At 45.8% G+C, this 16,285-nt stretch overlaps 1 protein-coding gene across 1 annotated transcript in view; it reads right to left on the bottom strand.

Moving 5' to 3' along the window:
- Positions 1-16,006, bottom strand: part of DTX1 (deltex E3 ubiquitin ligase 1) — a 108,650-nt gene extending 92,644 nt beyond the window's left edge. Inside the window, exons 1-2 of the mRNA XM_073554110.1 lie at positions 15,472-16,006; positions 14,469-15,107 (exon numbers count right to left, since the gene is read on the bottom strand). Of these exons, the coding sequence (XP_073410211.1) occupies positions 14,469-14,724 (256 nt within the window). The 5' untranslated portion in view covers positions 14,725-15,107; positions 15,472-16,006. The remainder of the gene's footprint in view (positions 1-14,468; positions 15,108-15,471) is intronic.
- Positions 16,007-16,285: the final 279 nt, after the last annotated feature.

Here is a 16,285-nt window from a genome sequence, read left to right as displayed (position 1 = left end):
TTTTAAAATTGACCCTTGTGGCCTTCCGAACGGGATTGGCTACTGGAAAACTATATATAGCATGTTCCTACAGCCCTTCTTTGACAGGTTGTAGAGGAGAAAGTGCAGGTTGGAGAGAAGAGCAAGTTACTGGCGAAGATGGATGTTGTCATTGGAAATATTTTGAAGAATTTGGCGGATTTTACAGCGGAGGCGAATCGTTTGAGGGTGATTGTTCTGGAGAAGGAGAGAGCGAGACAGCAGCGCATCAGGCATCGTAGACGACGTTTGTGGATCCACCCCATCACAGCCAAGAGAATGACGCGTGGGGTCTATTCTACACTATGCATGGACCTTCGACGAAACCCGGATAAATTTTTTGGATATGTTAGGATGAAAATGGAGAATTTTGATTACTTGGTGGAGCGCATTGCACACCTCATAAGAAAAGCGGACACCTATTGCCGCTTCTCTGTTTCACCCGCAGAGTGTCTGATGGTGACTTTAAGGTAAGCCACATTTATTGGATGTGATCGCATCAGAGCACACTTTCACTGCAATCTTGTTGGTGGTAATTTGTATCTCCAAGTGTTAGGTCAGTTTTGGTATGTAATGCTGTGATTTAAAACTAATTTATTGTTTGTTAATTCCCCACAGATTTCTTGCAACTGGAGAATCCCTTTCGTCACTGCATTTCCAGTACAGACTCGGGATTTCCACCATATCTGGAATAGTGAAGTACACATGCCGTGCACTGTGGACTCCTTAGCTGAAGAGTTTTTACCAGAGCCCACAACAGAGAGGTGGATTGAAATTGCTGACAAGTTTCAACAGATATGTCAGTTTCCCAACTGCTTGGGCGCTGTGGACGGGAAACATATCCGCATTGTAAAGCCAGCTGGATCTGGATCGGAATATTTCAATTACAAGAAATATTTTTCAATTGTCCTCATGGCCATCGCTGACGCGGAATACAAATTTATTGCGGTTGATATTGGGGCCTATGGCCGCTCCAATGACTCTCAAGTTTTCAAACTGTCTGCCATGGGGCGTAAACTGTATGGAAACACCTTCCAGTTCCCACCACCTAGACCGCTGCCGCAAACATCTGGTCCACCTATGCCATTTGTCTGTGTAGGGGATGAAGCCTTCCAGCTGTCAGAACACCTTTTGAAACCGTACTCTAGCAGAGGATTGACAAGACCAAAACGCATTTTTAATTACCGCCTCACAAGAGCAAGAAGAATGGTTGAATGTACCTTTGGTATTCTGACAGCCAAATGGCGGGTCCTATTGACTGCGATCAACCTCAAGACAGAAACTGTGGACGAGGTGATCAAAGCGTGCGTGGTACTCCACAATTTTGTTATATGCAAGGAACCCATTTCCATTGAGGACACCTCTGAAGAAACCACCTTGCAAGATTACCATGACATTACCACTAGAAGTTCTGTGACGGTTTCAGTAATGAGGGACAATTTTGCACTATACTTTATGTCACCTCAAGGCAGAGTACACTGGCAGGATGACAGAGTGTGAAAGATTTGTGCCCTAACCAAACTTGTGTACCTTCTGTACCAACAGTATATACCTTTGCCAACCAAAGTTGGCTATCTTGTCATGGTCTCTATTTTTAGCTTTAGGCCACAGGTGTGTACCTGGTTGTGTTTTATGCAAAGTATTTCACCTTTTAACAAAAGTTGTGTACATTGTTCGGAAATCACCAACAATAAACACAACTTTTTAGGTGAAATACTTTGCTTCAAACACAACCAGGAACACAACTGTGGCAAAAAGCTAAAATTTACCCACAGTTATATACCTAGTTTTGAATACCATTTCACCTTTTAAATACCCTGTATTTAACCTTTTTCGCCGCAGAAAGAAATGACAGACAACCAGTGTAAAATAATTTAACTTTTATTGAAAAATGTTTTTTTTAGTAAATTTTTTTAAAATTTTAATAAACATGTTTAATAAAAATTTGAAACTATAAAACTGAAACCATAAAACTGGTCATTTTTATTTAAATACACACATTATAATTCTGTGTAGTGTGTGGTGGAAATACTGCTGTAGGGGCTGCGGGACACTTCGACACTGGGAGTGTGGAGAGAGGACTGGGATCGTTGTGGGGAAGGAACAGTTAGAGGTGAAGGTGTGGAAAAAACTACTGAATGGGTGGACATGTGGGAAGCAGAAGAGGTGGTGGGTGGTGGGGTGGAGGGTTGGGCAGGGACTGTAGGAGCAGATGATGTTGATGGCAAGTTGTATGGGGAAGGAGTTTGGTACGGGGCAGGTTGCTGGAAGTGGGGAGATGTCTGGTACGGGGCAGGTTGCTGGAAGTGGGGAGATGTCTGGTACGGGGCAGGTTGCTGGAAGTGGGGAGATGTCTGGTACGGGGCAGGTTGCTGGAAGTGGGGAGATGTCTGGTACTGGGGAGGTTGCTGGTACTGGGGAGTTTGCAGGTACTGTGGAGGTTGCTGGTACTGGTGAGGTTGCTGGTGCTGGGGAGGTTGCTGGTGCTGGGGAGGTGGATGGTGCTGGGGAGGTGGATGGTGCTGGGGAGGTGGATGGTGCTGGGGAGGTGGATGGTATGTAATAGGAGGGGGAGGATGGAAAGTGGCTGGAGGTGGATGGTATGTAATAGGAGGGGGAGGATGGAAAGTGGCTGGAGGGGGTGTAGATGTAATAGGAGGGGGAGGATGGAAAGTGGCTGGAGGGGGTGTAGATGTAATAGGAGGGGGAGGATGGAAAGTGGCTGGAGGGGGTGTAGATGTAATAGGAGGGGGAGGATGGAAAGTGGCAGGAGGGGGTGCAGGTGGAGGAACTACTGTGGTGGGAGGAGGAGGAGGAGGTTGGGAGGTAACTTGCTGGAGAGCAGCGTGGCATGAATGCATTACATGCATCTGCTGGGCAGGAGAGAGCGTTTCCATGCGCTCCACAACAGACCTGAAAAAGGTGTGGTTTGGCGAAGATCTTGCTTCTGAATGCATGGTTTGCAGAAGTGTCTTCACCTCCAGAATGCTGGAGTTGATCTGCTGATAGCCTGCGGAGATTTGCTCTGACAAGACTTTTAGACAGTTCTGGAAAGATGCATTCAGATGCAAGAACTCTGGCGCATAAGTCTTTTCCTGACCCCTCTGCCGCTGCCGCCCAGTACCCGCAGGTGTACTAGAGGCGGCAGGGGCAGAAGGGTGGGGTAAAGGGAAAGCGATCTCCTCACCAGCAGCTTCATGTAATGTAGGCGGCCACGATGCTCCTGTGCTGGTGGATGGGACAGATGGGTCAAATGTGTGGGAAGGCTGGGAAGGTGCAGATGTACCGGGGCGGTCGAAGTGTCCCTCGGTGCCGGTCTCCTCAGGGATCGCCTCAGAAGGGTCCAATCGTGCCGGCTCCCGAGTGCTGCTCACCGTGCTGTGGAATAAAGAGAAAAAAAAACAATTAAAATACTGACATGGTATGGCCCTGGCTGAAAAAAAAATTTACATCTAACATTTTTTTTCACATGTGGTGTGTAATATTTACCTTCTGGTGACCATTGTTTCCCGGAGGAACGACAGGGCTTCTGCGTACTTGTACTTGCTCCTGCGTCCTCCAGATCCACTCGGGGCCCGCATCTCTTTATTGAACTCCTTCTTGAAACGATCTCTCACAGACCGCCACCGATTCACAATTCTGTTCCCTGAAACGAGAAAGGAGTGGTTAGTATACAACATCAGTGTTTCCCAAACTCCAGTCCTCATGGTCCCCAGGGGTCATGTTTTCAGGATTTCCATAGTAAATAGAAATCCTGAACACATGATCCGTGGGGACCACGAGGACTGGAGTTCGGGAAACACTGGTTTAAATCAAGCAACCGGTACTGTATATACTTACGCTCTGTAATCTGGGCCCGAACATCGAGGTCCTCCCAGCGGCCCACAAGGAGCGAACAGATTTCCTCCCAGAGTCGTCGGGTAACGATCAGGTCAGCGTGGCGGCGGTCAGCCATATTCCAGAGTGGCTCCCTTTCTCTGACGAGATCGATGAGGCGGTCCACATCAATCCCTCCATCCTCAACGTCAGAGTCGGGAGCACGCTGTGAAGGCTGTTAAAGAAAAAGACAAAAATAACATAATTAGCCTCCACAAAAGAAATGAAATAAAAAGTGCAAAAAAACAAAGCAAAAATATTTATACTTACACGCTGGTGACCGCCGCGTTGCTGTCGCCGACGACCCTGGGAGGCACTGCGAGCACCTCTTGGCCAAGCACCAGATTGGGAAGACTAGAGAAGAAAACAAAAAAAGTTATGTTTTGGATGTAGGCATTTGTTTGCTGTGTGTGGTCTGCAGAACATTGTCTTCTATGTGTTGTGTGTAGTGTGATGTTGTGTTTCTGCGTTTGATGCAAAAAACTTACGAATTGTGAGCCCACTCCAGGTGTCTGTCCACCCCTTCCTTCTTCTTCTGGGAGCTCCTCTTCATCTTGTGATTCCTGTTTTGAAATAAAAGGCCATGAATAGACATATATTACAGAGAAGATGGATTTTGGAAATAAAAACTTACCGTCAAACGCTGACGATGCGAGGGAGGGCTCCCAGAAGATGATGTGCTGTCTTCCTGGTGGCCACACTCCATGCCTGTGGGTGGTGTTCCAGCTGCTGCCATTGCTGCTGCTGCTGCATCTATTGGGCGGCTGTTGAATAAAGAGAAACAAAGGGCCAATGAATATCTTGATATTCAATAGCCCTAGTTTGGAGGAATGGGTGATTTGATAATTACCGTCTCTCATCTGCTGCTGGACTCCCCTCCCGTTGTTCAGCATGCTGCTCCAATTGGGGTGGTGCTGATGGTGCTGCTGCAGATGTCTCCTGCCTTCTCCTGCGCCTGGTTGCTGTCTTGGGTGGCATGTTGGGTGTGGCTGTGGGTCCCACTGTCTTGCTTTTATATATGTCTTGTGGGCAGAGCTACTGAGCATGCTCAGACCAAAAAACCGGATCCGGCGCATTGCGGCGCTCATAGGCTTTCATTGTGTGAAAAAGCCGGACGCACCGGATCCGGCGTGTCCGGCTTTTTCGCCGGAGACAAAAAACGTTACAGTAGACGTTTTTTCCAGACGCCGGATCGCGACACATTGCGACACATTGCCGGATCCGGCGAAAACCTGATGAAACGCATGGCCATCCGGCGCGATCCGGCGCAAATGCAAGTCAATGGGGGGGAAACCGGATCCGGCATTGCATTTCGCCGGATCCGGTTTCTGTCAAAAGCGCCGGATCGCGCCTGACGGCGAAAACCTGATGTGTGAAAGAGGCCTAATGGTAAGGACTGAGAAGGGGGCACGAAAGTAAGAATAATGGAGTCGCTATGTGGAAATATTGAAATAACCACACACCGGCTACGCACAGGCACAGGCAAGCATTTCTGTGACTATATGCTCGGAGGCAACACAGAAGGGCACGGCGGGCCACAGTTTGTGCACCCTGTGGCGCCCCTGAGGGTTCAGTCGCCACAGAGGTACTGCACCTCCTCCTGAGGTGTGGTACCCCGCCATCCAGGTAAGGTGGAGACACCTGACCACGCTCCAACACCTGCATCCTACACAACTTAGTAGTGTAGCAAAGCATCCTTTGGTGGCTCCCTGCTTGGAACACGAAGCGTGCTGGGAGGCGGGTGGAGTTTAGTCTGCACTAAAAGAGCGGGAAGAGTGTAGGATTTAGTCAGTTTGTCACAGGAGTCTGACGAGGTCAGTCTGTGAAAGAAGATCCCCTGAGAGGGATGGATGAAGGAAGTGCTGCAGCCGACCTCAGTGACCTGGGTCCGCTGGCACAGGAAAGGAACATTGATAGAAAGCCTGACTCTCCATAAGAAGGAAAAGGATTAGTACGGAACGTGAGGAGAAGAAGAGAACTAAGGATTAGGGTTAGAGGAGAACCCTTCCCAAGTTCTAAGCGCAAGGACGGGGTCCGGTCCCCGAGGTTGTATGGATACTAATGGTCCTGCAGCAGACACTCGAGGAATAGAAGTTGTCACCACTTTATTCCCACACAAGACTTGGGGGCACAACAGCAACGTGAGTGAGCCGGGACTAGGTAGTAAGGAGTCCCCGAAGCAGGCTACAGCTGTCTGCCGTACAAGTAGAGTTCATAGGAACATCTGACAGGAGGAACTCCAGTGTAACTCAGTACTGTGAGTACTTCACTCTTGGCGCTAAGAGGGAGACATTCAGAAAAGGCACATGTTGGCGGAATGGTGGAAAGGAGTACTTCATCTTGCCTGGAAGTTGGCTGAGCTCCTGACCCGGAGGACACGGCACAGATGCGGGTCCCTGTACCACAACAGACTGTGAGTAAAGCTTTGGAACTACATGCCCTGGTGTGCTCCACTTATTCCTGTGTCAACCTGCCCGGCACTGCTACATCCCCTGCGCCTGACACTGCACCATCTACGTGTCACACTTCACCTACTCTGCCCTGGGACTACAGCCCTGCCTGTGGAGGGCTATAACATCATTGCTGCACCCCACCATCTGTCCCAGAGGATCTGTCTGCAGCGTCGGCTTAACATCTTCATTGCCGAACACCACAGGTGGCGTCACGACTCATTCATAAACTCTAATCATCATAAGCACACTGAACATTCCCCTTTTACAATTGGCGCCCAGGGCCACGGGCCGGGTCCCAGCTGCCGTGACATCTCCCATTGAAGCTCATCGGGCCCGGTACCGAGTACCCCCACAGCCCTGGGAGGGTGACCCACACCCCATAGACAGATCTTATAGATTTTAGGTTACACTTAAGTCCATTGTCCAAGGGACAATGATTGGTGGCAGGTACGGACTGGGGCTGAAATTCAGCCCTGGCATTTGAAATCACACAGGCCCATGGTGTCCCCGTCCCCAAGAACCAGGTGGGATATACTACTAATATTACCCTGGATGGAGGAAAGGAAGATTTACTACAAGACCAATATTTCTAACGATACCCGTGGCCTGCTGGGGTAAGTGATGGAGTCAGTGACTTTGCACTCCATCACAACTCTTAACAGTATGAGGGTCTTGAGAACACCGATTGTGTTAATAACGCAGCAAACAAGATGGCCCCCGACCAGGCAGGCCCTTCTGGTATTTGCCAGAATTGCCAGATGGCTAGTCCGGCCTTGATTGGTGGTCTACAAGTGTTTAAAGAACTATGTCCAGGTAAAAACATGTATGTATATATATTAAAAGTGTAGATGAAGGTTTTCAATATCAAATTAAAAGCAAAAAAAATCTGAATTGTGACTTCATTAAAACAGTAGCATGGGCATATATAAAAATATCAGACGCATTTCAAGTCTGGCTGACCAGGGGTGTAACTATAATAGGTGCAGGGGTTGCAATCAAACCTGGGTTCTGGAGCTTTGAGGGGAGCTAAAGGTCCCTTTGCCATATATGAAAATACTATTACTATTAAAGACTTGTTTTAGTTGGGGGCCCCAATGGAGATTTTGAATTGGGGTCCATGAACTTCAAGTTAGGCCACTGTGGCAGACTCTTAGACGTAGAGGTATGTACCGTGTATTGCCCCTAAAGGCAAATTATCTGATCAGCATTTGGGACCTTATTGTAAATTAGACTACAGCTCAGTTGACAGTAGCGCTGACGTTATCCAATCTCTTTTCTGCCTATCCCACCCTATAAAGAATGGATTCCAATCTTGGGACCAATTCTATTTGACTGTGGTGGAAACATGGAAGGCAATATAGATCTTAAGAGATCGAGCCTACAAAAATTTCCCCCTACTTGATCACTCTATATTTAGGAATTCTACTAATTTTTAGAGCAATATTTGAAATGTCACAGAAGATGAAAAAATCTGGAAAAATACATTACCGATACTCCTATTAGCAGTATACAGTGATAAAAGATTCTAGTGCACAATGGATTTTAGCACACAGAGTACATGATTTGGGTTTTTAATCATTTTATATAAGAATAAGTATGATGACAAATATTTCCTTATTTCGATAACGTCTGCGTGCAAACATGCCGTCTTGTGTTAAATAGAAAATGTCAATGCTGGATTTATTGTTCTCAGACAAGCAACAAAACATCCAAAATTACTCTATAGAAACGGGAATGAAAACATAAGATTGAGATGATTACTGAGAAGCAGTATGCTGGAAACATGCAATAAAAGAATTTTCTGGGACCCTATCTTTAGGATGGACCATTAATGTTTTTACTGGTAGGTATCCTACCTTTAGGCCAATGTTCAGTTTGGCAAGAATATGGCAAATATGATCTTCTCGATATTTACTCAGTCATAGATATTGGTAACACAGCATAGTTCCTTCACTATGGCTTAGAGCTTTCAGTTAGACCCCTGATGAGCACTGGCAGATATACCGCATGTGCAGCCGATGCGGCTGCACCAGGCCCAGAGGCGGAGGGGGGCCCCTGCAGGATAGCTAATAATGAGGGCAATCTGGCCTGTTTATCCATCCCCGAGGCTCCGGGGGGCCCTTCACGTGCGGCGCGGCTAGATGATGTCATCATTCAGCGCCGAGGCTGTGCCAGAGAGAGGAAGCTGCCGGCGATGGTGATGCTGCGGGAGAGCGTGTGGAGAGATGAGAGATGCGGAGAGGTGAGAGGTGCTGTGTGTGTGTGTGTTTGTGTCGGTGCGGGAGAACGTGCAGAGAGGTGAATGGTGCTGTGTGTGTAGGTGGAGGAGAGGGCAGTGATAGGGGAGAAGTCAATGATGGGGGTGGTGGGGGAGAAAGTAATGATAATGGCAGATGAAAGGACAATAATGGGGGTGGTGGGGGAGGAGGAAATGATGACGGTGGTGAAATGGGCAATGATGGGGGTGGTGAGAAGAAGGCAATGATGGTGGCAGTGGGAAGGACAATGATGGGGTGGTGGGGGAGGAGGAAATGATGGAGGTGGTGGTATGGGCAATGATGATGGCAGTGTAAACGACAATGATGTGGGTGAAGGCAATGATGGTGGCAGTTGAAAGGACAATGATGGGGGTGGTGGGAGAGGAGGAGGAAATGATGGAGGTTGTGGAATGGGCAATGATGGGGTGGTGGGGGAGAAGGCAATGATGGAGGTGGTGGTGGAAAGGGCAATGATGAGGGTGGGGGGAGAAGGCAATGATGTTGGCGGTTGAAAGTACAATGATGGGGGTGGTGGGGAGGAGGAAATGATGGATGTGGTTGAATGGGCAATGATGGGGGTGGTGGAGGAGAAGGCAATGATGGAGGTGGTGGGGGAGAAAGCAATGATGGAGGTGATGAAGAGGGCAATGATTGGGGTGGAGGAGAGGACAATGAGTGGTTTGGGGGATTGGGTTGAAAGAAAGGAAGATTTATAATAGATATAGGAACAGGGGGAGGGGGAGGAAGACGTTATTATTGCTTATTATGTCTAACACAGTCCCTTAGTATATAGTGTACTTGCATATTATGTATAGCGCCATCCCTCAGTATATAGTGTAGTCACTTTTTATGATGCCGTCCCTTATTATATAGCTTCCTCTGCTGTTATGTACAGTGCTTTCTCTTACATAGTGTATTCTTGTTATTTTCGTTATTCACAGCTCCCTCTTTTATTACACAGTTCCTTCTCTTGTTAGATATAAAATTACTGTTGATGGAGGAGCCGGTGACCAGACTACCAGTGTATCAGCTCCACAATTAGAAGAGAAGCTTTCCCATGCTCCATCAGCCATCATTGCATTATACAGCTAACAAGACATAATGCTATGTAATAAAAAACAGGGCTCTGTATAATCCAATATGTAAGGGACAGTGCAGTATATAACAAGAGAGGGCATTGTATAATAAGGGATGGCAATATACCTAATAAAGGAGACTATGTAATATACAGTGCCTTTCGAAAGTATTCGGCCCCCTGGAACTTTTCAACCTTTTCCCACATATCATGCTTCAAACATAAAGATACCAAATGTAAATTTTTGGTGAAGAATCAACAACAAGTGGGACACAATTGTGAAGTTGAACGAAATTTATTGGTTATTTTAAATTTTTTTGGAAATTCAAAAACTGAAAAGTGGGGCATGCAATATTATTCTGCCCCTTTAACTTAATACTTTGTTGTGCCACCTTTTGCTGCGATTACAGCTGCAAGTCGCTTGGGGTATGTCTCTATCAGTTTTGTACATCGAGAGACTGAAATTCTTGCCCAATCTTCCTTGGCAAACAGCTCGAGCTCAGTGAGGTTTGATGGAGATCATTTGTGAACAACAGTTTTCAGCTCTTTCCACAGATTCTCGATTGGATTCAGGTCTGGACTTTGACTTGTCCAATCTAAGTCTACTTTCACACTTGCATTTTTTTTGCGCTGCGTGCGCATAAAAAACGCATGATTTATGCATTTTCTTGTTTTTTGCGCATGGTTTTTGCAAAAAAAGCATGCTTTTTTGTGCTGATGTGCGCATAACCATGCGCACGTCAGCGCTCCCATAGACTAATGTGTTTTTGGGTGAATTTTGTGCGCATGCATTTTTTGAGACAGGTCGGATGCACAAAAAATGCAACAGGATGCATTTTGTGCGCCTGGGCGCACACTACAAAAAAACGCATGTGCATACAAACGCATATGGCATCCATGCCAATGCGCACCCATGTTAAGTATAGGGGAAAAACCGCATGCGCATTTATGCGCAAAAGCGCAGCGAAAACGCAAGTGTAAATCCAGCCTAACACCTGGATACGTTTATTTATGAACCATTCCATTGTAGATATTGCTTTATTTTTAGGATCATTGTCTTGTTGGAAGACAAATCTCTGTCCCAGTCTCAGTTCTTTTGCAGACTCCAACAGGTTTTCTTCAAGAAAAAGAAAAGTCAAAGATGCTATAGGATTTTTACAGGATGAAAATGATGAAATGGTAAGACAGGATGTTGAGAAGGCCGAACTTTTAAATTCCTATTTTGCATGTTTTCTCTCAGAAAGTACATGTAACATCAACTGTTCTTCACTGTCCTATTAAGGGAATAGAAGAATCCAGGATATCTATAAACAGAAAGATAGTGAGGAAACACTTAGCTAACCTAAATTAATTCAAGTCTCCAGGTCCAGATGAATTACACCCCAGAGTGCTGAAGGAGATAGCAGAAGAAATTTTTGAACCCCTCTCCATAATCTTTGAAAATTCTTGGAGAACAGGAGAAGTCCCAGAAGACTGGAGAAGAGCAAATGTTGTTCCTATCTTCAAAAAGGGGAAGAAGGTGGACCCAGGCATCTATAGGCCGGTGAGTCTGACTTCCATACCAGGAAAGATCTTTGAACAAATTATTAAATAACATGTATGTCAGTACCTGGATAAGAATGAAGTGATTAAACAGAGTCAGCATGGATTTGTAACTAATAAGTCATGTCAGACTAACTTAATTTCCTTCTATGACGGAATCACGGATTGGGTGGATCAGGGAAATGCTGTAGATATAGTATATCTTGACTTCAGCAAAGCATTTGACAAAGTATCTCACACAATCCTTATTGAAAAAATGACTAGGTATGGAATGGACAAGGCAACTGTTAAGTGGATTCATAACTGGCTTAGTGATCAGACCCAAAGAGTGGTCGTAAATGGCTGCACATCCAGTTGGAAGAATGTCTCAAGTGGGGTACCACAGGGCTCTGTCCTGGGCCCTGTATTGTTCAACATCTTTATCAACGATTTAGATGAAGGAATTGAGGGTAAACTGATTAAATTTGCTGATGACACAAAGCTAGGAGGGATAGCTAATACTAGAGAAGAGAGAGAGAAGATTCAAAAAGATATAAATAAACTGGAGCAGTGGGCAGCAACTAACAGAATGTTTTTTAACAGGGAAAAATGCAAAGTACTACATCTGGGCAATAAAAATGAAAAAAGCATATACAGAATGGGAGGAATAGGGCTAAGCAACAGCACTTGTGAAAAAGACTTGGGTATACTAATAGATCACAGACTGAATATGAGTCAACAGTGTGATGCAGCAGCAAAAAAGGCAAATGCAATTCTAGGATGTATTAACAGAAGCATACAGTCTAGATCATGTGAAGTCATTATTGCCCTCTACTACTCTTTGGTCAGACCTCATCTGGAATACTGTGTCCAGTTTTGGGCGCCACATTTTATAAAAGACATCAACAAACTGGAGCAAGTTCAGAAAAGAGCAACCAGAATGGTTACCGGTCTGCAAACCCTGTCTTATGAGGAAAGGTTGCATGATTTGGGAATGTTTAGCTTGCAAAAGAGAAGAATGAGAGGAGACTTAATAGCTGTCTACAAATATCTCAAGGGCTGTCACATTGTAGAAGGATCATCTTTATTCTCATTTGCACAAGGAAAGACTAGAAGCAATGGGATGAAACTGAATGGGATGAGACACAGATTAGATATTAGATATTAGAAAAAACTTTGACAGAGTGATCAATGAGTGGAACAGGCTGCCACGAGAAGTGGTGAGTTCTCCTTCAATGGAAGTCTTCAAACAGAGGCTGGACAGACATCTGTCTGGGATGATTTAGCGAATCCTGCTTTGAGCAGGGGGTTGGACCAGATGGCCCAGGAGGTCCCTTCCAACTCTAATACAAGATTTGTGCAGTGTACAACTGATTGTTGTCCTATGGACAGTCTGTCCCACCTCAGCTGTAGATCTCTGCAGTTCATCCAGAGTGATCATGGCCTCTTGGCTGCATCTCTGATCAGTATTCTCCTTGTTTGAGATGAAAGTTTAGAGGGACGGCCAGGTCTTGGTAGATTTCCAGTGGTATGATACTCCTTCCATGTCAATATGATCGCTTGCACAGTGCTCCTTGGGATGTTTAAAGTTTTGGACATCATTTTGTATCCAAATCCGGCTTTAAACTTCTCCACAACAGTATCACAGACCTGCCTGTTGTGTTCCTTGGTCTTCATGATGCTCTCTGTGCTTCAGAACCCTGAGTCTATCACAGAGCAGGTGAACTTATACGGAGACTTGATTACACACAGGTGGATTGTATTTATCATCATTAGTCATTTAGGACAACATTGGATCATGCAGAGATCCACAATGAACTTCTGGAGTGAGTTTGCTGCACTGATAGTGAAGGGGCCGAATAATATTGCACGCCCCACTTTTCAGTTTTTGAATTTCAAAAAAATTTAAAATAACCAATAAATTTCGTTCAGCTTCACAATTGTGTCCCACTTGTTGTTGATTCTTCACCAAAAATTTACATTTGGTATCTTTATGTTTGAAGCATGATATGTGGGAAAGGGTTGAAAAGTTCCAGGGGGCCAAATACTTTCGCAAGGCACTGTTTATACCTTTATGTATGTGTGGATATATGTGTGTGTGTATATATATATATATATATATATATATGTAGCTTTGTCACCATAGGAGAGGGGTCCAGACACATTTCTTGCACAGGGGCCACAAACTGTCAGTGTCCGCCCCTGCTGATGAGCACACATTTACTAAGGAATGGCGCGAAGCTTAAAGGCGTTTTCAAGAACTTTTTTGCAATGGGGGGAATGCTTTAAACTAAATAAATAACAAAAACACTCCTTTTTTTTATCCACCACTCCCCTGGTCCTTGCCAGTCTTTGGGTAGTACCCTGTAGCTGATCACACGTCATCTACCTGACTGGCATCAGTGGTCTCATGGAGTACATGCCGGCATCACCGCTGAGGCCAGTGATTGGCTGCAGCGCTCACATGGGTAGATTGCAAACAATTAGCAGCAGAGCAGTGCGCAGAGACCAGCTAGACAACACAGGAGCGTCCGGAAATAATATTTGTGTTTCTATTTTTGCAAAAAAAATAATATCCTGGACAAACCCTTTAATGTCCTAATGAACCCCTACAGAGGGCAGTGTGTTTAGGAATAACCGAGTCCCAGAATCGGCATTTTTTTAAAGACTATTGAGAATCCTATTAATTAACAGGTATTTTAGATTACATATACATACTAGTATAAATTGTTAATAGCTGCGATCACAGTGCCCATAGGGACTGAGGGACTATGAGTGACTTGGAGTCCTTATTAATGGGCATGAACATTTTAGAATCACCATATAACTAAAATAAACTTGATTTGGGTCAATAAATTACATATGGAGAGCACTTCCATTCCTCTTCTATTTTTCAGTAGTTGATCAAGTGGCTATGGGCTTCTTTTGGCCATGGCTCCCGGGCACAGCCTTAAAGCAGTCCGCTGGTGACTCTGGCTGTAATCTATAGAAACCTTATGGATAGGTTTTTAAAAAAATGTTCTAATTTATTTTTGTGTCAACATGTATATTCAATACTGTGAGATAGGAGGAAGCAGCAGAAGCACTAATTCTACATTTTGTTTGATGCCATGTCTAAGGTTGGCCTCTTAACATGCGTAGGGGAATTTTGAAATTATCTATATTGTTCAGAGAAATTAAACTTAAAAATAACAAATACATGGGAATATGTGAAACATGTTGTACACAGAGCAATATGTATCCCTTACATGATATTTCAGCTATTACCTGTGTCCTGGCGGTACTGATGCATAGTCTGGAGATCAATGACGTATGGCGCTAGCTGTGTGTCCACCTGTCCTAAGGCCACTCGTCCCCTTCCATCTTCTCGCAAGGCATTCTCGATGTGATGACATACCGTTGCAGTGTAAGGTCTCCACCGTCCATGCTCGTTCAACCATTCCCAGACCACAACTCTTGGAGGAGCTCCTTGACCGCCAAAATTTTGACCACTAACCGATTGAATAATACCTGGTCGTGACATGGCAGACAGAAGAAGGAAACACGGGCTCTAGAATTTTTCACTCCAGTATTAGGTAGTTATATGGTGGAACAAGTGGTTGGAGTGGAGCAGAAGTTTGCGCTGACGACACCTAGGAATCGTGATGAAACAGCATTGTCACAGCTGCTTTTCACGTGTGGCCCAAATGCAGATTAATATATTAAACCAATAACGGCAGAATTTCCCATCTTTATCGGATAAGTCAATACCCCTAGGCATTTTAACACCAGTTATGAGTCTGAGGAAGAGGCTGTGGCTCTGCCTCATGGGCAGCCTCCAATGTCCTCCTATACACAAGTCCTGGAGGTCAGTTGTCAGCTCTTGAGGCCAGATGTCCATAAGCAATTACTGGAAGAGGAGGACATCTGCAAAAAATAAAAATAAAAAACAGATTAGGAAAATGAGGTGGTGTATTTGTTGTCTCATGCATTGTCACACCGGTATACTCTGTACAACCTCGGCATACTAAACACATAGGACTTGGCTTCTCCCAGGCAGTGAGGCTTCCCTCCATACTGGGCTCATTTCATGGTTTTTAGATTCCTTGTCTCTATGCAGACACAAGTGTATAGAAGCAGAAAATATCATGGGCTAGTCTTCCCAATACAGCAGTATAGCTGCCTTCTACCAGATCCCAACACACATGAAATCAGGCCATGCATGCAGAAGGGCGATGGTATATAGCCATCCATCCATCCTTCTCCCATCACCATCCATGGTTGTACTCACTGTCCTCTCCTGTCAGCAGACCACCTCCTGACCTGCCTTGTGTGATGTCCCCATGGTGGGCAGCTTGGGGTCTCCCTGTGGGTGACAGCCTCTGCCTCCTTTGCTGGGTGTGCTTCTGCCTCTGTATGCGGCTATGGCTCTTGCTTAGCGACAAGTGTGAAGAGGTCGCAGTCCCGGCTTCCTTGCAGGATCGGTGCAGCCTTCAGGTGGAAGCAGGGCACTGTCTCCCGGAGGGTGGGGTGAGCAGAGGCAGTGACCCCGGAGCTGGCGCGGTGGGCACGGGATCCGGTGCTGCAGCCCCCCAGCCGTGTGTCATCAGCTCAGCTGCAGGATCGGGCTGCGGGGACCAGACATGATCGCCTCCTGCTGCTGCTGACAGTGTGTGCTCTGTGCAGGAGGACCCGCAGTGTCATATCTATGCACATACATCGGAGGGCTGCATGATCATCTCCAGGAGACACGAGCCCATGGTCTCCTGCTGTGACACAGAGAGAAGCGGGGCGGCACTGCAGCCATTACATGCTGCCATGGCAGCACCCCCTTCATTACTGGGAAATGCAGAGTGGTTAGTACCTGGGCTGCTGCGAGCAGTGGGGAGCAGACACACCCCCTCTAGTCATGGTTGGAACAAAGGCAGGGTCTCTGCTGTGCAGGAGCATGGGGACAGGTAATAAGCCCCAAAAGAAGTGATGCTGCAAAGCCCCACAGACTAGTATGGCTTAGAGTCAATAATTATTAACATAAATAACTATGTTTAATTAAGAGCGGGATAACTGATAAAGAAAAGTATCTCCAATACAATAATATGAGGGCA

This window comes from Dendrobates tinctorius, unplaced genomic scaffold (assembly GCF_039654945.1).
Source record: "Dendrobates tinctorius isolate UK_male_01 unplaced genomic scaffold, ASM3965494v1 ptg000206l, whole genome shotgun sequence".
NCBI classification, from domain to species: Eukaryota; Metazoa; Chordata; class Amphibia; order Anura; family Dendrobatidae; genus Dendrobates; species Dendrobates tinctorius.
This window is presented reverse-complemented; position numbering and strand designations above follow the sequence as displayed.